The sequence below is a fragment of the Carcharhinus amblyrhynchos genome, chromosome 11 (genome assembly GCF_965287045.1).
Source record: "Carcharhinus amblyrhynchos chromosome 11, sCarAmb.v2.hapA, whole genome shotgun sequence".
In the NCBI taxonomy this organism is placed as follows: Eukaryota; Metazoa; Chordata; class Chondrichthyes; order Carcharhiniformes; family Carcharhinidae; genus Carcharhinus; species Carcharhinus amblyrhynchos.
Window position 1 is genome coordinate 21,504,560 of NC_137334.1, and position 24,606 is coordinate 21,529,165.

At 41.1% G+C, this 24,606-nt stretch overlaps 1 protein-coding gene across 12 annotated transcripts in view; it reads right to left on the reverse strand.

Annotated features, from left to right (window-relative positions):
- Positions 1–24,606, reverse strand: part of hdac4 (histone deacetylase 4) — a 399,164-nt gene that overhangs the window by 103,874 nt on the left and 270,684 nt on the right. For 10 of the 12 annotated variants that reach the window (XM_080198750.1, XM_080198749.1, XM_080198751.1 and 7 more), the window contains 3 exons: positions 23,146–23,262; positions 20,727–20,919; positions 14,082–14,320 (listed from right to left, as the gene is read on the reverse strand). In XM_080198750.1, coding sequence (XP_080054876.1) covers positions 14,082–14,320; positions 20,727–20,919; positions 23,146–23,262 — 549 coding nt within the window. The remainder of the gene's footprint in view (positions 1–14,081; positions 14,321–20,726; positions 20,920–23,145; positions 23,263–24,606) is intronic. The other 2 variants (XM_080198748.1, XM_080198746.1) reach the window with 1 other exon arrangement.

The window sequence follows — 24,606 nt, forward strand, 5'->3', positions numbered from 1 at the left end:
TACCTACTCCCCAGCATCCTAAACCTGTGTCCTCTTGTGGCAACCATTTCAGCCCTGGGAAAAAACCTCTGAGAATCCACTCGATCAATACCTCTCATCATCTTATACACCTCTATCAGGTCACCCCTCATCATTCGTCTCTCCAAGAAGATCAAGCTCTCTCAACCTATCCTCATAAGGCATGCCACGCAATCCAGGCAACATCCTTGTAGATCTCCTCTGCACCTTTTCTATGGCTTCCACATCCTTTCTGTAATGAGGCGACCAGAACTGAGCACAGCACTCCAAGTAGGATCTGACCAGGGTCTTATACAGCTGCAGCATTATCTCCCCACTCCCAAACTCAATTCCTTGATTGATGAATGTCAGTATGCCATACGCCTTCTTAACCACAGCCTCTACTTGCGAAGCTGCTTTGAGTGTCCTATGAACAGACCCCACGATCTTTCTGATCTTCCACACTGCCAAGAATCTTACCCTTAATATTATAATCTGTCATCCTATTTGACCTGCCAAAATGAATCACTACACACTTATCTGGGTTGAAGTCCATCTGCCACTTCTCCGCCCAAGTCTTGCATCCTATCACTGTCTCACTGCAACTTCTGAATTATTAAGTAATTTTAGTGTTTTTTTTTTACAGCCAATACAACAGCAGCCTAACTAAAAGACCAATGAAGTTGTTCTATTTTGCAAACATCCTAAAACGCTCTGTTTTTAATATGCTGAGTGACAAATTTTCTTAGATTTCTAAGTTCAGGAAAGAATTGGCATTCACTGTGCATTGTTTGACTTACCTGTCTGTGTTAAACTGACACTCTAATATTGCCGTTTTTGCATTCCAAGCAATTTCAGTAATCAGCAAGGTAGACCTGCCATTTTAAAGTCTGTATGTTATTCAGCTAAGCTGCGAGCTTCAACAGACATGTACCATAGCTAAATCAATAAAATGTCTTGTTTTTGCAACTTGGCAATCATAGAAAGGCCATGCATCATTCCAGAGTGAACATACCCAATCTAATAAAATCTGATTAAATGATTTAGCCTATACCCACATATTTAGATTTCAGTATAAATCTAACTGATCAACAATCCTGAAATGTGTCAGCTGTGACTAAGAGGTATGCCAGCTCTTTGCAAGTCAAGTACCAGTAGCAATCTGAATTACTGCAACCAAATCTCTCTGAACAGCTGTGGGTCCAAGTCTGTCTCCAGAGGCTTGAGTCTAAGCTGATGTGCCAGTGCAGTTCTGAGGGAGTGCTGCACTGTTGGCGGGGCCATCTCTCACACTGCAAATCTTAAATATTGTAAAGATATCAAATGCATTTAATAGCAAGAATTAAAATCTGAATAGTCTGAAAGTGCTCATATTTGCTATCTTACAGTTAGACCCTCCTTATCACTGTGTTAAACTCATGCCCTCAAATGAAGCACTATATCAATGGGGTATTTATTCCTCAACCAACGTAACAAACAGATCACCTATCTGGTCATTATCACATTACTTGTCAGTGTAAACTGGCTTCCATGATTCTTTCATTACAACAATGACTAAACCACCAGTTAATTACTTGTGCAGTAATGTGTTTGGAACATTCTACGATTACAAAAGGTGCTATATAAATGAAAAGTTTTTTTTAACTTGATGAAAGAGATAAGAATTGAGGTAAAACAGATCTTCTAAAAAGTATAAAAATGCTAACTATGCCAGATAAGTATACACCCAAAAAAATGCAAGTTAAATGAGCACCCACCAAATGAATGAAAACGACAAACAAATTAGGAATAAATCAAGATAAACAAAGTCTACAAAGAAATAGAATGGAAAGAAATCTGGAAGTCAGTTTCATTGCTAGAACAACTTAGCCACACAGTGCTTCATGTGACAGAGAGGGAGGACACCGAGATTCTGTTCCAAGTAGGCAAGATCCCCAACACAGAGTCCACAGACAGAGAGAGGATCAGCTCTCCTGACCAGTGTGGGTACCAGGGCCTCAGAAAGCTCAGGCTTTCACAGCAGGTCGTTGCTGAACTCTGAAACAAGACCTCCTTCTCAGTGGATCAGATGAGCATGTATTGCCATTGACCATCAAGGTGGCTGTCACTATGGAGCCAACCAGGCCACAGGACTCTCCTCAAGCTTGCGCATCTTCTTTTCCTGCAAAAGGAAGATGTGAAGGTGCCGGCGTTGAATTTTGACAGGCACACAAAGAAGTCTCACAACACAGGACTTTAACCTAGTGTTGTGAGACTGCTTAATGTAAAGAAAAGTAGAGGGTTCTGAGTATTAGTTATGGCATTTATGAATAACAGGACAGATAACATTTGCATGATATTGATGCGAGAGGGAAACAGGATTAAGCAGAGTTTGAACGTCAGCTGTTCAGCCAAGGCTGAGGGGTGCCAGGTGAGAGAGGAATGTAAGGTGCGCTGTGAAGGAGAATGCTTGGAAAGTTAGTGTGGAACTTGGCTCCTGAAATCCCTGTGCCTCTCTTTTTCCTCAACCTCTGGGATTCTCTTGGAGCACCAGCTGCTTAATGGAAGGACTTACACTCCTGCTGACTTGCTCAGTCACTTCTAGCCATGCCTGCTTGCTTGGCAAGATTGCTTTCTTCCTCCTGTCATGACAGAATGAATATGCAATCCCCCTGCTCTCCATGATTGCTTGAGGAATCTGAAGGTGGAATGCTAATCCTGGAGGTTTAACTGGGTTCCTGAGTCGCTGATGGTCCTGGTGTTTTGGCAGGGACGTGGCACCATTAGTTACAGTAATGAAATGAGAGAAATGCTGGAGCCCTTTAATTACCATAATGTTAACTCTAATTCACAGGAATAACTAACACATGAAGTAAACACTAAATTTTGCAAACTCAGTGTGCCCTACGTCCTTTTGTTCTCTCTCCCATTTATTTCTTTCTAGACATAATTGTTTCCTGTTTGATCCAACCTTTTAACAACTTTAACGCTTGCCTCTTTCTTACCCTGCTTACAACTTTCATTTTAGAAAGAAAATTAAACCACAATTTATTTAGCTTCTCATTTTCACAACCAATCAAAAATTTTACATTTCATTGAATCCCCACAGTGCAGAAGGGAGGACATTCAGCCCATCAAATATGCACCAAACACAATCCCACCCAAGCCCTATCCCCGTAAACCCAAATATTTACTCTGCTAATCCCCCTAACATTAGGGTCAATTTTGCATGGCCAATCAACCTAACCTGCACATCTTTGGACTGTGGGAGGAAACCAGAGGAAACCCATGCAGTCACGGGGAGAATGTGCAAACTCCACACAGATAGTGACCCGAGGCCGGAATTGAGCCTGGGTCCCTGGCGCTGTGAGGCAGCAGTGCTAACCACTGTGCCACCAGCGTAACAAAGTGCAAAAACACATCAAATAAGAATGTTCTACAAGAATAAATCAGTCTATTATTTTGGAGTCTGAGCATTCAAGTGTGACTAAACTCATTCACAATGCTGTAAGGATTAAAAACAAATTGTCCATTCTACTGCCATTCATTATTGAACTATTTGAGTTCCCTGGCTTTTATAGTCACACTAAATGACCTTTGCTCTTTGCCCTTGGGCTTGCATTGCAATTGGCAGAAATCCAGTGGAGAAGAGCTGAGGTCAGCTCTGCAAGTTCACAAAGTGCACATTCCTGAAACTGCCCTCCGCTCAGCACCAAAATAGCTTCACAATGGACAGAACTCAGCAAAGAGAAACAAAAACTAGGTGTAACAGCAGCTTTCAACTGGAAAACCTTGGCAGCTACAATTATAACCATTTTGCAATGCCTTGTTAAAAAGATTATTCATTAAGGTGGGGGGGGGGGGGTAATTTTAATCTCTGAGCAAATGTGTGTCATTACATTACTTATTATTTGCTTTCCTAATAAATATTTAGCAAAGAAAGTTTAACTTCTTGGCCATGGCAATGCACACTGCTCAAACAAAATACATTTCCATTACACGTCCGGTTGCTTAATGGCTAATTTTCTCAGCCCAAGATTTGTATCTTATCTGAACACTCTTGACAACTCAATTTCCGCTAATAATGCATTGTGTATTGTTCAACCTTGGTATTCGCAATAAAGACATGAACATTCAAGCAGTGTCTTCTGTGAAGGGCTGGCATGTCTGTGAGCAATCAGGTTCAGGAAATTAAACTCTGTTATTTATGGGAAAAGATACTGCAGAAGTCATAAGAACATAATGCATCTTCTTCAGCCTCCACAATTGGCACTCAATGCAGGACTACAACACAACCACAAGAGAGCTCAATATACCACAAAATTCCTACACAGCATTTATCTTTGCCAATCTTCGAAAATACAGTGTGGGGAGAGGTATATTACTGCCACCCTAATAGATCTGACCCTTCACAATCCAGAATAAAAAACATTCCTCCCTCTACTTCCTGTCTTCAAGTTCAAATGCCAGTTTCATGATCCGAAGTAGAGGATAGCAGCAAAAGGTATTACCCATGACAGTTGTGCAAACGCCTAAAGCTATTGCAAATTCTGTATCATAAGACATTGAAACAGAAATAGGCCGTTCAGCCCATTAAGTCGTCTTTGCCACTTACTGAGATCATGGCTGATCTGATGTGATCATCCTCAAGTCCATTTTTCCATATTTACGCACATTATGCTCGATTCCCTTACTGATTAAAAATCAGTCTCAGCCTTGAACATACTTAACCATCCAGCCTCCAAAGCTCTGAGATGTGTAATTTCACTACCCCGAGAGGAAATTCCTCCTCATCGCTGTCTTAAATGGGCGACCTCTTACTCTGAAATTATGATGTGGAGTTGCTGGCATTGGACTGGGGTGGGCACAATAACAAGTCTCACAACACCAGGTTAAAGTCCAATAGGTTTATTTGGTAGCACGAGCTTTTGGAGCACTGCTCCTTCACCTGATGAAGGAATAGTACTCCGAAAGCTCATGCTCTGAAATTATGCCCTCTGGTCCTAAACTCTCCCGCAAGAGGTAACATCCTCTTAGCACCAAGTGAAATATTATGCAGGATAATATTCCAATGAAATACAATAATGTAAAATTAAATACGGTAGCATAAATTCAAATTGAGAAACCAAGCAAATGGATTTCTTTGAATGGCCACAGCTAGATTCATACCAAGAATAAAATTCCAAATACAATTTCTACCCATTTTGATTTCAAAAGATTGAGTTATTTAGCCATTGCCTTCAATCTCTGCCACAAACATTGCTCCCAATCCTCTTACTCCATGTCGCTACCAAACACCTGATCTGAATCTTAGTCATAATGTGGAGATGCTGGTGTTGGAGTGGGGTAAGCACAGTGAGAAGTCTCACAACACCAGGTTAAAGTCCAACAGGTTTATTTGGCACCATTAGCTGAAAGCTTGTGCTGCCAAATAAACATGTTGGACTTTAACTTGGTGTTGTTAGACTTCTTAGTGTGCTGAACCTTAGTGCCATATTCAACTCAGAATAAGCAACTAACTAAATATCCATACCATCACTAAGACCATCTATCTTTTCATCCATAATATCACCCGATTCCACCCGTCTTAGCTCACCCAGTACTTAAACTTTCATCCATGCCTTCATTATCTCAAGACATGACTATTCTAATGTAATGCTGGCTGGCCTCCCGCCCTTTACTCTCTGTAAACTTGAGGTCATCCAAAACTCTGCTGCCTGGGTCCTAACTCAGCATCACATTTGATCTGAAGATGAGTTTCGGACCACATATCCACTCCATCACTACGTAAAACCTATCTTTTTGACCAAGCTTCTGGTGTAATATCTCCTTATGAGGCTCAGTGTCATGTCTTGTTTGATAGAGCGCTTGTGAGTTGTCTTAGGATACTTTATGATGTTAAGGATGCTTTACAAATGCAATTTGCTGTTGCTGAGGGAAGTAGGTTGGATGGAAGTTTCAGACAGCAAGACTGAGATACCATTAATAACGATAAGGAACCAGGAGTTACTGGATCACAGGGACACAAAAGGGAATATCAGGGAGAGTCTACAATAGCTTCTGAACTGCTTGACCACTCCCAATAATGTTGTCCTTGCGGAGAAAAACTTACTCTCACTCAGGTCATTTCTCCGATACAGGACCTGTATTTGATCTCTGAAGTCAAGGGAACTTTTGGTCTATTTAGTGCACAACCCACTTCACCATCTGTTGCGAGATTTGGCAGACACAGTAAGCATGGTTGTGCCTTTCTCTCCTCTGCCAAAACCACTCAGGATCTGCCTTAAGAGTAAAGATTACTCCATTATTTCTTTCTTCCACCATCATATGACTCCTTACACCCTTCTCCCCTGTCAACCCCCCACATGCACCACAAACAACAAGTGCAGAGTGCTCATGGGCTACAGTCAGTGGGATCCGGGCCACCTGTTCATCTGCTTCTGCCTGATTCCATCCTTCCCCTGCCAATCAAGTCAAGTGTCTCAAGGCTGCTCCTAAGCGATTTTCTAGTTTCTCTATCTTCCCCTCACATTCTCTCCAAGTTCATTCTGTCCACAAGATACATACACCTCTTGTATTCCCATACACTTATACATCCCTGATTTTCTTTATCACACTGGTGGCAATGCCTTTCCTCTTCTTGGATCTCAATCATAGATTTCCTTCAAAAACTCTCTGCCTTCCTTCTTTTATGATTTGTCTTAAAACCTACACTTTTAACCAACCTTTTGTCACCATTCCTAATACCTCCAACTTTAGCTAACTATCAATATCTGTCGGATTTCACATCTGCCTTGGGATTCTTTTTTCAAATTAACAGTATTACATAATTGCAATTTGCAGATGAGCATTTCAAACCCCCTGTGTTAAAGGACAGATATAATTGCAGTGGAATGAGGTAGGAGTGGCAATGGTGAAATGAGAAATATGTCTTCTGGAGATTATTGATTTATAAAATGTTAATCATACCACATCTGCAACAATGATGTTGTATTAATGAGCTCAAGGTACAATGTGATGCATTTCTAGTCAGGCACAGGATTGAGGGATACGGTTTACTTAACCAGATTCAACAAGATGAGTAAAAGTGCTTTTTCCCCCCCTCTATGTTGGCAAGTCACTGAAGTAATATGACTTCTATTATTACCATGCCCACAGAACAAGATTTGAAAAATTTAACTGCAACTGACTTACAGCAAAACCAAACATGCCCTGAAATATGCATGTTCTAAATCCAACAAATGCTAAGATCATAGCAACATGCAGTTTAACTTATAAATAAAAACCACCGTAACATCATGGGCGATCAGATTTATCTCATATACCAGCTATTTCATGGTATAGCTGCTTATCATGTGATATTGTATACATTGAACAGAAATGTTCTAAACTCACTGAAAAATGCAGTTAGGAATCAAAATAAGGATTCATTCAGTAACAGAAGTACTCCTGCAGATGCAAGGAAGATAAAACTGATCACATTCTCCACAGTAATTCAATCGAAGATTTTAGAATAACAAAACAGCTATAGGATAAAAAATTAGTAGCAGAGAGTCAATTTCACAATTCCAAGAATGCATGGTGGCACAGTGGTTAACATTGCTGCCTCACAGCTCCAGGGAATCAGATTTGATTCCCAGCTTGGGTCACCCTGTGGAGTCTGCATGTTCTCCTTGTGTCTGTGAGGGTTTTCTCCAGGTGCTCTTGTTTCCTCCCACAGTCCAAAGACGTGCATTGGACCATGCTAAATTCCCCCTTAGTGTACTCGAACAGGTGCTGGAGTGTGGCAACAGATTTTCACAGTAACTGCACTGTGGAGGCTCAGACTGGCAAAAATCCTGAGCTTGAATCATTGATAAACTCACTACCTTTTATATTTCTGCATGAAGGTAAGGGTTTTAAAAAGATTCTCAATTCCAGGACACAATCTGACATTAGTAGGAGGGTAATAGGGATTATCCTTTGCCTCTCTTTCCAGATCTCCCCCCACCAAATGTGACAGGAAAATATATCAGTGTATATATTCAATTACTACCCATCTTTTTAAGAGCCATAAATACCATGCTAGTTAATGTATGCACAAAATTTTAAACTTAGAAAAGGTTAAAATTTGGAAAAAGTAATCTAATTTTAAAGGTACATCAGGATCTATCTTGCTACTAACAAAAGTGACAGTGTAATACAATACCAATTATAAACTGTTACAGCTGATGCATGCAAGGGCTACAAAGTTGCCTTGACAACTATGGTAACAAACCACATGAACACTCTCATTTGATGTGGTCAACAGTAGGCATACGCAGAATATAGTGGCAGTTCTCCAAAAGTACAGCATTGACGTCAGAAGGTTCTGCAATCGTCTCATCTTGGCTCTAATCTATAAACAATGAACAAGCTTTGGACATCCTTGCAACGGAGCTAATGTCGTGCTTGCAAAACACAATCCTGACTTTAAATATATCTAATGACATCTGGAAAAAGAAATTCATAATGTGCAGACCAAGAATGTGCAGACTTCCCACAGGCAGTGACCCAAGCTGGAATCATAAGAAATAGGAGGAGTAGGCCATCTAGCCCCTCGAGCCTGCCCCCCGCCATTCAATAAGATCATGGCTGATGTGAAGTGAATCAGTTCCACTTTCCCACTTTCTCCCCATAACCTTTAATTCCCTTGCCTATGTAAATGGTAAACAGTTGAGGCCCCAGCACCAATCCCTGCGGCACTCCACTAGTCACCAACTGCCAACCAGAAAAGCACCCATTGATTCCAACTCTCTGCTTCCTGTTAGATAACCAATCCTCAATCCACACTAACACTTTACCCCCAGTTCTGTGTAACCTACCCTTCTGCAGCAACCTTTTGTGAGGCACCTTATCGAACGCCTTCTGGAAATCGAACCTGGGTCCCTGGCGCTGTGAGGCAGCAGCGCTAACCGCTGTGTCATTTACTTTTAAAGAATTTGTTATTTTGGGATATAATTCATTTGAACATTTTCAATGTTAAATCAAAACTTTCCTTTTTAGAACTGCTTTCCTATCCCTCCTCCCCCAACTCCAGTTAAAACCACAGACATCAAATGCATTCTGCAACTTCTGAAAAATGTCTCTCGTGTTGACAAGCAGTCTTGATTTAACAATGAAAATGTTCGAATGAATTATATTCCAAAATAACAAATTCTTAAAAAGTGAATGGCACAGTGGTTAGTGCTGCTGCCTCATAGTGCCAGGGACCCAGATTCGATTCCAGCTTGGGTCACTGCCTATGGGAAGTCTGCACATTCTCCCCAATTTTGCGTGGGTTTCCTCCCCAGTCCAAAGATGTGTGGGTTAGGTTGATTGCCCCTGCTAAAATTGCCCCTTACTGTCAGGAGGATTAGTGGGGTAAATGTGTGGGGTTACAGGGATAGGGCCTGCGTGGGATTGTGGTTGGTGCAGACTTGATGAGTTGAATGGTCTCCTTCTGTACTGTAGGGATTCTATTCTATTCTTAAATACACAGAGCCAAATGGTCACTAAGTGGCACAGATACAATGAGTAAAATATCCATCTTCTGTGTATCATGATACTAATTTCATTAAATTATAAATACTGGACTGATAAAATAGTTTGTAGATATACTATTGCAATGTATGAAAATTTGATTTTTTAAACAATGTATTTGCAGTATCCAAAAATCCTCCATGACAGCTTGGCATTTCTCTGTAGGGTTATGTGAAGGGATTTATGCAGATTTTCTTCCATTTACACAACTCCTTACAACAATTATGATTCCATTCCTCAAGGTTAAAGAACAGGCCATTAGAATTTTGCCATAAATATGACAACCTGGGTACTAAGTGTCGCAGTTGGCACACAGTTACATTTGGCCCATAGTTTTGGATCCAGCTTAGAATAAATGTAACGAAAAAGTCTCAGAAAAATAGAATCCCTCCAGTGCAGCAAGTGGACATTTGGCCCATCAATTCTGTACCAACCCTCCGAAACAGCATCCCACCCTCCCTTACCCCTATAACCCTGCGCATTTACCATGCCTAACCCATCTAACCTACACTCTTTGGACACTAAGGGTCAATTTAGCATGGGGGATGGGCAGGGTGGTGGTTCAAGGAAAACATGCAAACTCCATACTGACAACCATCCAAGGCCGGAATTGAACCCAGGTAACTGGAGCTGTGAGACAGCAGTGCTAACCATTGTGCCACCATGCTGTCTCTTTTCTGTGCTAGTTCTAACAATGTTACAAGGGTATTTAAACTGTCATTGAATAATCATATGGATGACATCGGAATAGTGTAGGTTAAATGGGCTTTAAATTGGTTTCGCAGGTCGACGCAACATCGAGGGCCGAAAGGCCTGTACTGCGCTGTAATGTTCTGTGTTCTGAGCAATTTCCACCCACACTGACAGAATAAAGGGAAATTTATTCTGCATTTAAAATGTGCTAATCCTGATTGGAAAGCAAATAATTTGGAAAGGCAAGTGTACATATTTACATCGTCATTATTTTCCTCATGGGTAAATTCAAACGCAAGCCTTTGTAATACTAATTTCAAACATAGTTACAGAGATATAGATCACTGTTGAATTCAAAATTCTCCTGATAGATTCCAAGCAATTATATCCAATTGCGCATAAAATCCAAGATTTTCCCAAATGAAAGGTCAGCTATAAAATCAGATTTACATCAGACTACTCAATTCTGTTGCCGGCCCAATGCCCGAAGACAATAAAATAAATCATCAAATGAAAGACAACAATGCATTACTGATAAAGGTCCAATTAATCTAAACACACCTCAGAAACAGAGGAAGCAATTAGTGCCATTGCTTGATCACTCAAGCTGCCATTTCATTTAGAATTTAAAGTAGTCTCTACCACGTTCAGCACTCAGTATTTACACATAGTTCAGGGTGGTATGGAGGCAGCAAATGCACTGGGAATGGACGTACTGACGGCCCTTCCCAAATCACACCTTTCCTTCTGCAGACTGCATTATACTTCTACACCTTTGACACAAAACCCAAAATATGAAGTGTTAAGTGCAGCTCAGAATTTTGCTTCCTTAGCAAATGATGGAGAAAATATCAATGTAATTAATTTCATTGACTAGCTCAGCACTCAAGTAACAGTTATGCACAATATGCATCAACTTTGAACATAGAAACAAGCATTCAAAGCAGTCCTGTTCAACAACCCTTTCCGCAAGCAACTTGGGGGCCCTGTGGTGTCATTAGTTCTGTACAGGAAGCCATTCCACATACAAGCGAACAGCAAGGCTGGAATGCATCAGCATACCTCACACAGTTTCATACAAAAATCCAGGTAACTAGCATTCGGTTATTAAAATTAACGCCCATGATATTGTGAAAATACCCTCTCCCAACCACTGCCAATGTAGTATCTCACATTTCCTTTAATTTTATTTCTTAAACCTTTTCCTGTTTTCAAACTTAGCATATCCCTGTGAAAAGAATGCCAGAAACTCATCCAAAACCAAACAGAAATTGAATTCATAATTAGTTACAGATTCATGATACTGCTACATTTTCAAACAAACAATTGTAACTATGCTTAACCTACAATCCATTGAAGTCTATCCCAATTAAACAGTTGGGCGGCACGGTGGCAGTGGTTAGCACTGCAGCCTCACAGTGCCAGGGATCCAGGTTCGATTCCCAGCTTGCGTTCACTGTCTGTGGAGTTTGCACATTCTCCCCGTGTCTGTGTGGGTTTCCTCCAGGTGCTTTGGTTTCCTTCCACAGTCCAAAAGACTGCTGGTTAGGTGAACTGGCCATACTAAATTCACCTTCAGTATATCCGAACAGGCCCCAGTGTGAGGCAATTCGGGGATCTTCACAGTAAGTTCATTGCAATGTTAAGCCTACATATGACAATAATAAATAAACTTCAACTTTAATCTATCGAGACCTTTTGAGCCCATTTTGAATTTTCAAAAGGCTGCTGTAAAAAATTTAGGATTAATGGGCAGAAAACCCACCAACTCCGCTGCTTTCTCAGAAGACAAAGGAAATTTGGCATGTGAGCTATGACTCTCACCAACATTTACAGGTGTACCATAGAAAGCATTCTTTCTGGTTGTATCACAGCTCGGTATGGCTGCTGCTCTGGCCAAGACCGCAAGGAACTACAAAAGGTCGTCACTGTAGTCCAATCCATTATACAAACCAGCCTTCCATCCACTGACTCTATCTATACTTCCCGCTACCTCAGCGAAGCAGCCAGCATAATTAATGACCCCACACACCCTGGACATTCTCTCTTCCACCTTCATCCGTCAGGAAATGTTTTTGGCCTTTATTGCAAGGGTATTGAGGTACGGGTACAAAGATGTCTTCTAGGGTTGTCCAGGGTTTTAGTGAGACCACATCTGGAGTACTGTGTGCAGTTTTGGTAATTACATTTAAGAAAAGATACACTTGCATTGGAAGCGGTACAGCGAAGGTTCACTAAATTGGTCCCTGGGATGAGGGGGGTGTCCTATGATGGAAGGCTGAGCAAATTAGGGGCATTTTCTCTGACATTTAAAAGAATGAAAGGTGAGATCTCATTGAAACCTACAAGATTCTGAAAGGGTGGACACAGTGATTGTTTCCTCTGATAGGGGAATCTGAAACACGGGGGCACAAATCCCAGGATAAGGGCTGATCATTTCAGATTGAGATGAGAGAAAACTATATCAGTCAAAGGATTGTGATAATGAGCTGCCCCCTTGAATTGCTGCAGTCCATGCGGTTTGGGTATAGCCACAAAACTGTTAGAGACAGAGTTCCAGAATTTTGACCCAACGATAACGAAGGAATGGCAATACATTTCCAAGTCAGCATGGTGTGTGGCTTGGAGGGAAACCTCCAGGAGGTGGTATTATCATGTATTTGTTACCCTTGTAGGGTAGTCCATCACATTCCTGGCTTGTGCCTTGTAAATGACGATCAGGCTTTGAGGAATCAGACGAAGGGGTCACTTGCTGCAAAATTCCTAGCATCCGACCTGCTCTTGTAGCCACAGTATTTGTATGATTCGTCCAGATCAGTTTCTGGTCAATGGTAGCCCCCAGCTTGTGATAGTGGGGGACTCAGTAATGCCATTGAATGTCAAGGGTAATGTTAGATCACTCCGGTTGAAGATGGTCATTGCCTGGTACTTCTGTAGCACACTTGTCAGCCCAAACCTGGATACTGTCCACGTCTTGCTGTATTTGAACATGAACTGAGAAGTCGTGAATGATGCTGAACATTCTGCAATCATCGACGTACATCCCAACTTCTGATCTCATGATGAAAGGAAGGTCACTGATGAAGCAGTTGAAGGTGGATGGAGCTGGACACTCCAGCTCCTATTTCTCAGGTTCTTGTTTTCTTAGACTAGAGTGGCCTAGTTCACATGAAGTCCCCATTGATCAGTAATTTGAAAATGAAATGTGCGTAGGCAACCACTGAATAGCTTTGCAAATTGCTTGTGGCATTAACATCGATAAACTATGCGGTCTGACCCATTTCAGACTTCTACTCTGCACAATATTTTCCAATCACCCATCATCAAAAAAAAATGCATAAATTCCTACTACTTGATGCCCCTATATTGCCAGGTCCTACTTAGATAGTAAGTTCACCATTTTGTCTTGATTGGTGTAATTCTACTATAAGTATGCAAATTGTATAACAACAAGAAACACAGAAAACAATGATTTTTAACACATAACAAACAGCTATAGTGAGATACTGGCTATGACTTAATCTCAAGGTTCTGATTTCAATTGCAAACTAAACTTCTATTACCCTGCAACAAGACACTTAATTGCTGTGCCAATCAGTTCCACGCGTCAGAAAATGATTTTTAAAAAATGCCATTATGGGCGATAGCCTACTTATTCCAAAAGTCTTTCACTAACATTAAATAACAAATTAACTCTAATAAGATATCCTTCACATGACCTTCACAAATAGAAACCATAACTTGTATGTTACTATGCTGACATGAGGAAAAATACATTTCATCTCTCTGAGCCAGATGTGGTATAATGTATGCTGATCAGCACATTGAGCACTCAGGTTTATTTGGCATATAATTGCTACCTCAGTACTAACCTTGTTAATGTGAATCTGTTGTTGCTGGAACTGCTGTTTGTGTTTCTCCAGGAACTGCTGATGTTGCTGCTGTATGACCAGCTGTTGTAAGGCCTGTGCGTTCTGTGGTAGCGGTGCTGACTGCGTCCTCCCTAATGGACGGTGCTGTCTAAGCTTGTGTATGGAAGGTGAAACTCTGTCGGGGCCAACAAGCGACTGTGGGTGAATGGGCAACGCTCCCAATCCTGAAAGATACCAGTCTAAGATATAAGGCAGAAAACAGCAGAAGGAAAAAAGGAGGAAGAAAAATGGCTGTTGAGTAATTAAGACAACAAGAGGCCATTGCAGCCAGCCATTTTCTACTTGAAATATTCTCATCATTTTAATTTCAGGAAAAAAAACAACAAAAACATCAACATTACAGAATTTTACAAATCTAAATTAATTTCCAACTGATTGTACTGTAACAGTTTTAGCAGAGCTAACTCACTCAAAGAAAAATATATTTTTAATGAACTATAAAGACTAGCAAAATTCAAATCATGTTTAAATCTATTGCCAAGATTGAACTATATAACAGGACAATAATACAGGATAACAATTTGAACATTTTCAGTATGTATACATTATTTAATGGCTTTTGATGATTACATTACCAATACTCTATTATGTAAAATCACTTGACTATTTCAGCTGAATTCCGCACGTCATAACCAGAGAGATTTTTTTTATCATTAAAACAGATATTAAAAACCCATTAGAAAGTTAACATCTTTTCCTTTCTCTCTGTCTGAAAGTATTGACTCAATGTTGATTATAATTCCAAATGTGACAATTCCATTGACTCATCCAAGTAACCATTATTACCATAAGCCTCTTCAGTGAATATCAACGTTTTCAATACTGGCATGGGAGTTTCACACCCCCACCTGACTATGCCCCCTCCTGATTTTCACTAGGTTACATCAAGATGTAAAAACTAATAGAATTTGCCCTCCCTAACTTAGGGATGTTGCGACAAATTCTGCTCCTCCTACCACCTTAGAATATGTATTACAGCACTGACCCATTTCAGTTTAAATATGGGTCATTATCCAATCTTGAAATTCTAAAATCACACAATTATTGCAAATCATTGGAGCATAAAGTCTATGTATATTGTCAAGACAATGTGTGTCTTGATCAGAAGAAATTGGATTTATAATAGACTTGATCACTGCCCATTTCTGATATAAAAGGAAACTCATTTATCTCCACCATTGCCTATAACAAGCCTACCTTCACAGGTCAATATAAACACTTGGACGCCTACAGTTACACACGCTAGAAGATTGGCTTCATCGGCAACCCCACAAATAAAGCCAGAGGCGTTTGGTCACTGTGCAAACTTGATGCTGGAATCAAAGTTATCCTTGGGCCCAAGGCCACCACTTTCGGTGGCCAGTGCCCAGTCTACCTCTAGAAGGATAAGGTCTCTCAAAATTTGGCCATTAGATGAAGCGAATCATTGCATGCTGTTACCATGCAGTTGCAACATGAATGGTATTCTCCATTAGCAGAATGCTGCCTTAAGGCCAAAAAAAATGATCTGCCAATCTCACAAATCGAGTAACGTGGTATATGAATTTCAGTGCCGTTGCAATGCCAGTTATTTATGGTCCAATGACCAATGAATTGTATCAAACAGCACCTCCCTACGGCTGTTCTGAACAGCAAAGTACTGACTAGACTCCACCAGCTTGCAAAACTCAAAACATGGTGTCCAATATTATATATGATTCTAAGATTAGGCAGTACTTGCCAAACAACCCTGACTGTGCTAAGAATTACACAGGAAGCCAATTTAACATTATCAGTCATGCTCACCGTGTGGCTCACTTACATGTGCTAGAAGCCATTCACACATGGGGCCCTCTTTTTTTTTAGGTAGAAAGAGCATGACCTCACATTTTGCCCGTTTCAACTATACAAACCTTGGGACACAGCCATTCATTTCCTGCATCATTCACAATAGCAATATCTTGACCAATCTGAGTTGACCTATTTGGTTTGAATTTGAACAAAAGCTTGACAGTTAACTGCCATATCAACACTGATACCAATCAAAGTCCAACTGCCAACCAAGCAGCACTCTACCCCTGCATATAAATGTTTGTTTCCTTTACTGCTGGTATTCTTGCAAATTGCCTTAATGTGCAAGGCAAAACTTTGACAGCATGTCTATTTTCTCAGCAATACCCAAGAAATATAAAAATTCCTCTGTCAACTAAGATCTCCTTATTAACAACTTAAGTTGCACAGTGCATTCAACCTAATAAAACATTTCAAGGTGCTTAACAAGGGCAAAATAGATAGAAATATTTTTGATACTGAGTCACATGGAAGGTGAAATCAGAAAATTTACAGAAGTTTGAAAAACAGATAGATTTAAAGGGCAGTTTGAAATTAAGATGAAGCGAAATGGCAGAGAGATTTAGGGAAGGAATTCCAGAGCTTAGTGTCAAGGTAACAGGGAGCATAGCTACCAATGGTAGGGCAAGTAGAAACAGGGAAGGCAACTGACAAAAATTGGACGAATGCAGAAATCTCAAAGGTTTATAGAACTGGAGGTGAAAGATTTGAAAACTGGTGCTTGTTTTTGTGGAAGACACGGTGGCACACTGCTTAGCACTCTTGTTTCAGTGCCAAGGACTCGGGTTCAATTCCCGACTTGGGTGATTGTCTGTGCAGAGTCTGCATGTTCTCCCCGTGTCTGCGTGGGTTTCCTCTGGATGCTCTAATTACCTCCCGCACTCCGAAGGTGTGCAAAATTGGATGGATTGGCCATGCTAAATTGCCCCTTGATGTCAGGGGGATTAGAAGGCTAAACATGTGGAGCTGCTGAGATAGATTCTGGGTGGGATTGTCATCGGTGCAGGCTCGATTAGCTGAATAGCTTCCTTTTGCACTAGGGGTTGTATGAAGGCAGTGAAGATCAGCATGCACAGCTGTGAGTGAATTAGATGTGAAGCAAATTCAGGTAATTGAATGGGTATAAGCTTATGAAGTACACAGGACAAAGCCAGTCAGCATTGGACTGGTATAGTCAAGTCTGGAAGTTACAAAGGCTTAGATGACAAATCCAACACAAGATGAGCTGCGGCAGAATAGGAGTTGAGCAATGTTATGGAGGTGCATGTAGGTAGTCCTACTGTTGGTGCAAATATCTGGTTAGAAACTCATTTGGGATCAAACACAATGGGATTGTGAGTGGTCTTGCTCAACGCAAAATGCGGGACAGGGGGCAGGGTATGCGATGGGGACCTCCATCTTCTCAATGCTTATTTGGAGGAAATTGTTGTTCTTTCAATAATGAATGCAAAGCAAGCATTGTGACAATCAGAGAGACAGTGGGGAGCTCCACAGAGGTTTAGCAATCATTGGCATATAGTTAGAAGTAGAGGTTGTCTTTTTCAGATGATATCGCTGAGGGGTAACATGTAGATGAGAAACAGATAGGGGCAACTACATAGTGTTGGGGACACCAGAAGTAACAGGAGTGAGATGAGGAAGGAAAGTTATGATAGATGATTCACAGAATAGAATCACAGAACACTACAGCACAGAAGAGACTCTTTGAGACTGCACCAACAGTGGCTATAATCAGATAGATTATAGAATCCCTCCAGTGCAGAAGAGGCTCTTCACCCATCAAGTCTGCACCAACGCTGGCTACAATCAGATGAGTGCATCAGAATACCCAGCTGGATAACAAAAGCGAGATGATGGAGAATGCTATGGTTAACTGTTGAAAGCTGCGGTTAGGCTGAGGGGAGTGAGAGAGATAGTTTCTCAGTCTGTCACACCGAACGTCATTTGTGACTTTAACCAGGGCCGGTTTGGTGCTATGGACAGGTTGGAAATCTGGTTGGATTCAAGAGTAGAATTGCGGAAAGGATAGGCATGAATTTGGGAAGCAGCAATATGGACTTTGGAGAAGGAAGGTAGTTTGGAAATGAGGCAGTAGTTTTGGGAGATAAAGCAGGGTCAAGGGTAGGGCTGTTGAGGAGAGGGAGGGATGACAGCAGATTTAGAGTGACAGTGCCCAAGGAAACAGTGAGGTGGAGATGCCAGTGTTGGACTGCGATGGCACAGTAAATAGTCTCACAACGCCAGGTTAAAATCCAACAGGTTTATTTGGAATCATGAGCTTTCAGAGTGCTGCTTCTTCATCAGGTAAGTGCCTGTGGAAACAGCAGCACTCAAAGCTCGTGATTCCAAATAAACCAGTTGGACTTTAACCTGATGTTGAGACTTCTTACTACGCCCAAGGAAACAGCATAAGGCAGCATGGTGGTAATGATTGGCCACAAGGGCAAAATGACCTCCTTCAGCACAGTAGGGATTCTATGAAAGAGAACTGTTAATAACAATGTCCAAAATGAGACACTGAGGTAGGCTGATCAATAGTTTAGTTGAAATCTAGAGGATCTCGAGGCAGGGAGGAGATCTTACTAACAAGATGAGCTCCGACAAAGCACTGCACAAGATGGGCTAGAATCTTGAGAAACATGAGAGTTCAGTGTCAAGACAGTTTTGGGGTTGTTTGTCCTGAAGAATTAGGGGAAGGGAGGGAATGGCAAAGGCAGCTGGGCAGATTGACTTGATCTTTCTGACAAAAAAAATCATGAGCTCCACATAGCATTGCTGGAAGTGAACTTTAAAACTTCCAGACAACCACAACAGAATACAAAGATGTGGCAAAATGCCACAGAATGGCAATTAACATCCTTGGTTTGGTAATTAATGACAGGAATGTAAAATCTCAGGATATTTTTGCTCCAGTATTTGAAGAAAAATGCATTCAAATTGTAAAAATGTGTTGAAAGCAAATATCAATTACTTTCCTAATAATGTCTCCTCTTTGGTCTTGGGCTAAGAAGCAAGCAACAAATCCCACAGAAAGTTACTTGCAAGGCACAAATCTAATTTAATTTTTGGAAAAAAAAATTTTATTGCCCACATCATGGTGAGGGACTGGTATTGCAAGTGATGGGGAATGCAACACCTTTCCGTTTTGGATGCCAGAACTAAAGTTAATTATTACTCCGTACCCCCAGTGGCATTTCAGGAAGTCCTACAACTTCAGCCAATCATTTTTTAATCTCAGTCAGAAAAGCCAGGGCTACCGTTATTGAAAATCACAGCGCTGGTCAGAATCCAACATTTCTAAGTAAGGTACAGTCTGGCCAGATGTGCAATAAAGCTCCTTCTGTTCTGTTCCAGTTTTTTTTGAAAAGGACCTTATTTTTAGATAAGGTCAAACCACTTCTCAAAGCTCTTTATGGAAAGAATTACTTTGAAATGCATTGATCATAGATCACAAAGGCAAACAGGATACCATTTTAGAAACAGCAAGAACCCTTCAGCAGTCACAAGATGAATAACCAGTTAATTTAATTCTGAGGGAAGAAACGGTACAATGATTCCCCATTAATTATCAAATGGTGTAACCAATTCTTCAATTTCAGTTGAATAACTGGAGGAAACATGTTTTCAACATCCACATCCCCAATTCTCAACTTGAGGACATGACTCCTTAAATATCCCAAAGTAACATTTCCACAGCAGCTCTTTAAACAATTACAACATTGTGATGTCACAGTGTGACTGATTGAGAGTCTCCAGGTACTAGCAACATGGGACACCGACAACTATTGAGAAGTGAAAGATCCAGTAATCTTCTTTACAGCTCAGTTTTTGAGCTTGTTTATTTTGTTAACTATGGTATTGAACGGCCCAGGAAGAGAGAATCGTGCATCAAAACATGTGTGACTGCAGAAAGGACTGTTTTGGGAGGGATCTAAATCGATCGACAGGGTTATATGCCTCAGATATAAATTTCTTTACTCAATAGGAAAACATTTGGAAGTTATTTTCTTTTCTCTTGTCATCTCCTTCCAAGCAACATTGCTTGAATGAGCAAGCAGACAGTCAGCCATTTCTTAGGGGCGGCACAGTGGTTAGCACTGCTGCCTCACAGCGCCAGGGACCCGGGTTCGATTCCCGGCTTGGGTCACTGGCTGTGTGGAGTCTGCACATTCTCCCTGTGTCTGCGTGGATTTCCTCCGGGTGCTCCAAGTTAAGTTGATTGACCCTTAAGGTCAGGGGGACTAGCAGGGTAAATACATGGGGTTACAGGAATAGGGACTGGGTGGGATTGCTGTCGGAGCAGGCTTAATGGGCCGAATGACCTCCTTCAGCACTGTGGGGATTCTAAATTCTAGAGCTTCTACCACAACAGTTTTTGAGCCAGTTGCTGATAGCTATGCTTGAATGACTTTGGTGTGTCGAATTGGAATTTTAAATGAACAGATGCAGATAACAAATATAATCGTGATTATTAGCTTAGAAGTGTTTAATATGTACACAAAAAATTAATTGGACTGCTATTGCAAGAAATATTAACACCTCTGTTAAAATGATAAAGGAATTTCACACCAGCACACTCCTTCCTATCCTAACCTTTCAACTGTGTAATTCCAAAGGCACAGAAATTAAGCTTCCTTTTATTTTTTGAATATACATATTAGATTCTCTCTTCACATTGATAAATCCCTGGTTTTCATCATTGTCTTTAGAAAAGATGAATCTCTTGCACATACCTGAATTATTACAATTACTTACCAGTTACTAGTGGACTCTGGGGTGTAGGTTGGTCCAACAAGACCATATGCTGCAAGAGGGGTGTGTGCCCACTATTGCCATCTTTATCCAATGTGGCAATGTAGTGTGGCAGATGAGTACCAGCAATAAATGGAGTGTTCAGTGGGAGTCCTTGCAAACCCACTCTCTCTCCTTCTGCTTGGCCAGAGGCTCCCTGTATAAAAATAGAAAGCACATTGAACAATTTGTTACGTGAATAATAACCACAAAATATTTAACAGTCATAACCATAGTTATCAATCTCCACAACAATAGAGGAGTTTTATAATATGCATCTGACCAAGGTAGTGATAAATTAACTGAAACAAAGCTTTAATAGACATGCAGGGGAACTGCAGTAGAATAGAGTTGGTGACCAGCCTTCAAAGAATCAGTAAATATTATGCATCTTTTTCAAAGTTCATAGAATCATAGAATCCCAACAGTGCAGGAAGAGGCCATTTGGCACATCAGGCCTGCGCCAACAAAAATCCCAGTCAAACCCTATCCCCATAACCTACACATTTACCCCGCTAACCTACGCATCCCAGGACACTAATTTAGCACACAACTTAGCATAGCCAATTAACCTAACCCGCACATTTTTGGATTGTGGAAGGAAACTGAAGGAGGAAACCCAGGCAGACACGGGGAGAATGTGAAAACTCTACATAGACAGTGACCCAAGCCAGGAATCGAACCTGGGTCCATGGCACTGTGAAGCAGCAGTGCTAATCACTGTGCCACCGTGATGCCAGTCAGTGCCTAGGTTTACCTCACCTGACTTTCAGAAATGGTTGAGTACAACAAACACAAAAAATGCTACAGGTTCTGACAACTTCAAGGCTATAAAACGACAACCTGGCATTAGCTGTCCCCTTAGCAATAAATATAGTTCCAGAATAGTAACTACTAAACAATGTGGTTACGCCAAACTACAAAACACGACAAATCTAGTCCAGCAGTGACCATCCTATCAACCTCCTCCCAATCACCAATGAATTGATGAAAAGGGTCACCAAGTGTGGCTTCAAACCACTTTTACTCATCAATACCTTGCTCGTCAACCCTCAGTTCCACCAGAACAACTCGGTGGCTGATCTCATTATAGCCTACATGCAGATGTGAACACAAGCTGATGCTAGTGAGATGAGATGCAGTAACAACAAGAAGCTCAACATCAAAAGCAGAGCAGCTTGACTGGTGTTCAATGTCCACCCCAATACAGAATGATTCTAGCATGTACATGACGCACTTTAGCAACTCCAGATTACTTTTGACTGCACCACCCTACTCTGCAACCTCCATTTTGTGCTGTGTTAACCACATCTCTTCCAAGTTACACACCAACCTGAATAAGATATGCATCATCAGTCCTTTCCCAACACTGGGTCAAGATCCTGAGATTCCCTAACTAGTACCACTGTGAGGCCTCTATTACGAGAAGAGCTGCAGCAGTTCAAGGAGAAAATCGAATCACCTCACAGCAACAAATGTGGCCTTGCCGCACTGTCCATACCCTAAGAATTTTGTTTTTAAAAACTATTTGTTTCCCTTTGGGCAGATGAACATTTCTGGAGAATCACTGTTGTGTATGTGCAATGGAACACTGCTGTTTATTCACTCTCAATTAGTGCAAGGGCCAAGCATTCAGGCAGCAGCAATTATATCTTGAACCAGGTTCCTTCCTTGAACTTTACAAAGTTCTAGTGAATCTCAGGATCAGGTCGGAGAGTGTGACTGTGCCTTGGGTTCTATTCAATGTGGAAGGTGTAATACAAATTAAGAAAATAAGTAATAGGTAAATAAGTCCACACAAGAGGTTTAATGCGTTTCTTAATATAGTTCTCTAAGATTTCCTGCATTAGAGGCATATCAATCTGCTACTGCTGAAATGAATGCCTGCAGCATTGGGAGAAGGGGTAATAAGCTTTTCAACCCTCGCAAAAACTGTCCAATCTTCACCCAGTGCCTCGAATAGCTTACCCAAGGTCAAGAACTCACTGCGTGGAGAAACATGGGTGTGAACCTGTGATTCTAAACCCCAAGATACATTGCATTGCAGGACCCACATACAGCAATATATCCAGAAAATCACCTAAATTGCTCATCCTGCCACATCCATTACTGCGAAGGAAATGGGGGTGGGTGGGGGTGGGGGCGGGGGAGTGGCAGTGATAGTGAGAAGGAGCAATGGCAATCTCCCAGTTTACATGGCTGCAGGTTGGCGATTTGCTCAACACCTGCAGGGATGTGCCTGATCACCAGCAACATTCCTCCCAAAAGAACTAAATGAAATGGAAAGCTAGTCACTAGCAGATTTCACATTGTCTGCTAGATGTTTGCACTATAATTTATGATGAATGGTACATGTGTAATATCAGGTGGTTCAAGTACTTACACTAGAGGGAGCTGTGGCTGGCAGACCTAAAGTTATGTTGGGCAATGATGGTGAAGTATACAGAGGCAATTGCGTCACTGAGCCATCTCGAGCAACCAGTTTGTGAGGCAAAGTAGACTGAAAGAAGAAAAGGACAGTATGTGAATGTCAACAACATAATGCATCCAACTGCTACTGGCACAAGTGGTTCATTTGATTGATTGGATTTTTAATGACATTATAAAATTAACATTTTAGAATTAGATCTCCAAAAGATCCAAATTTAGATTGTCAGTACAACGTAAACATTCCCTTTTATCAATAAACAATTCAAAGTGATTTTATCTTCAAGAATGCAAAGTGTTGCTGATTGGCGCTTCTTAAACTTTTGCTACCACAGACCAGATTCCAAAAAGCAACACTTTTATTTTCTAACCGAGCACCAGAAGCATATAAAATGAGACAAGTGCTGTAAAAGAGCTTTTACAAGCTCATTAAGTAAAAATATTGTTGAAGGGTGGGTCAAAGGGGACACTATGTACAAAAAAAAATGCTTCAGTCAGTACTTTGCTTCATTATTTACAAAGGTGGGAATGGAACAGGAGTTATCACCCGAGAACAGTATGAAGAGGATGCTACTGGAGATAAATAATAGGAGGTACCAAAGATCAGACAACCAGGTCGATAGGGGAAGTTGGGGGAACGGTTGTTAGAAGCATGAAGTATAATTTTTCAAAAAATATCTTGAGAAACCAGAATTACACCAAAGTACTACTCGCTTGCTCAAGAGGAGAAAAGGTAAACACAGGTGGCACACTGATACAACAGTTACCACTGCTGCCTCATAGCACTGGGGACCTGGGTTCAATCCTGGCTTGGGTCACTCTCAGTGTGGAGTTTGCATGTTCTCTCCGTGTCTGCGTGGGCTTCCTCCGGATGCTCCGGTTTCCGCCCAAAATCCAAAGATGTGCAGCTTAGGTGGATCGACCATGTTGAATTGTCCCTTCACGAGCAGGGTAAATACGTTGATTTACTGGAATAGGACTTGAGTGGGATTGCCGTCGGCGCAGGCTCAATGGGCCAAACGGCCTCCTTCTGCACTGTAGGGAGTCTTGTCTAAGCTAGAAGTTATTGATCATTTAATTTCATCCAGGGATAAAAGCTCCATAGTAAGATAGAATTAAATTAACACCTAGAAAGCAAGGAGCTAATCAGGATCTGTAACACACGTGCCACGTTATGAACTGTTTGAGAAAAGTCACAATATTTAGATTAAAAGAATCTGAGAATTCCAGAACTGTTACAGAACAAACGAGGCCATTTGGCCAATTGTGAATTAACGATTGCTGCACCTATGCAGCAGGTGCTGCAAATATGAATTTTTTGAAGAGAGTTGCTAGGATTCTACACAATTATAAAAATGATGGAATGTACAAGCCGGGACCATGAAACAAACAGAACGGGCAGGCTGTATGCAAAAAT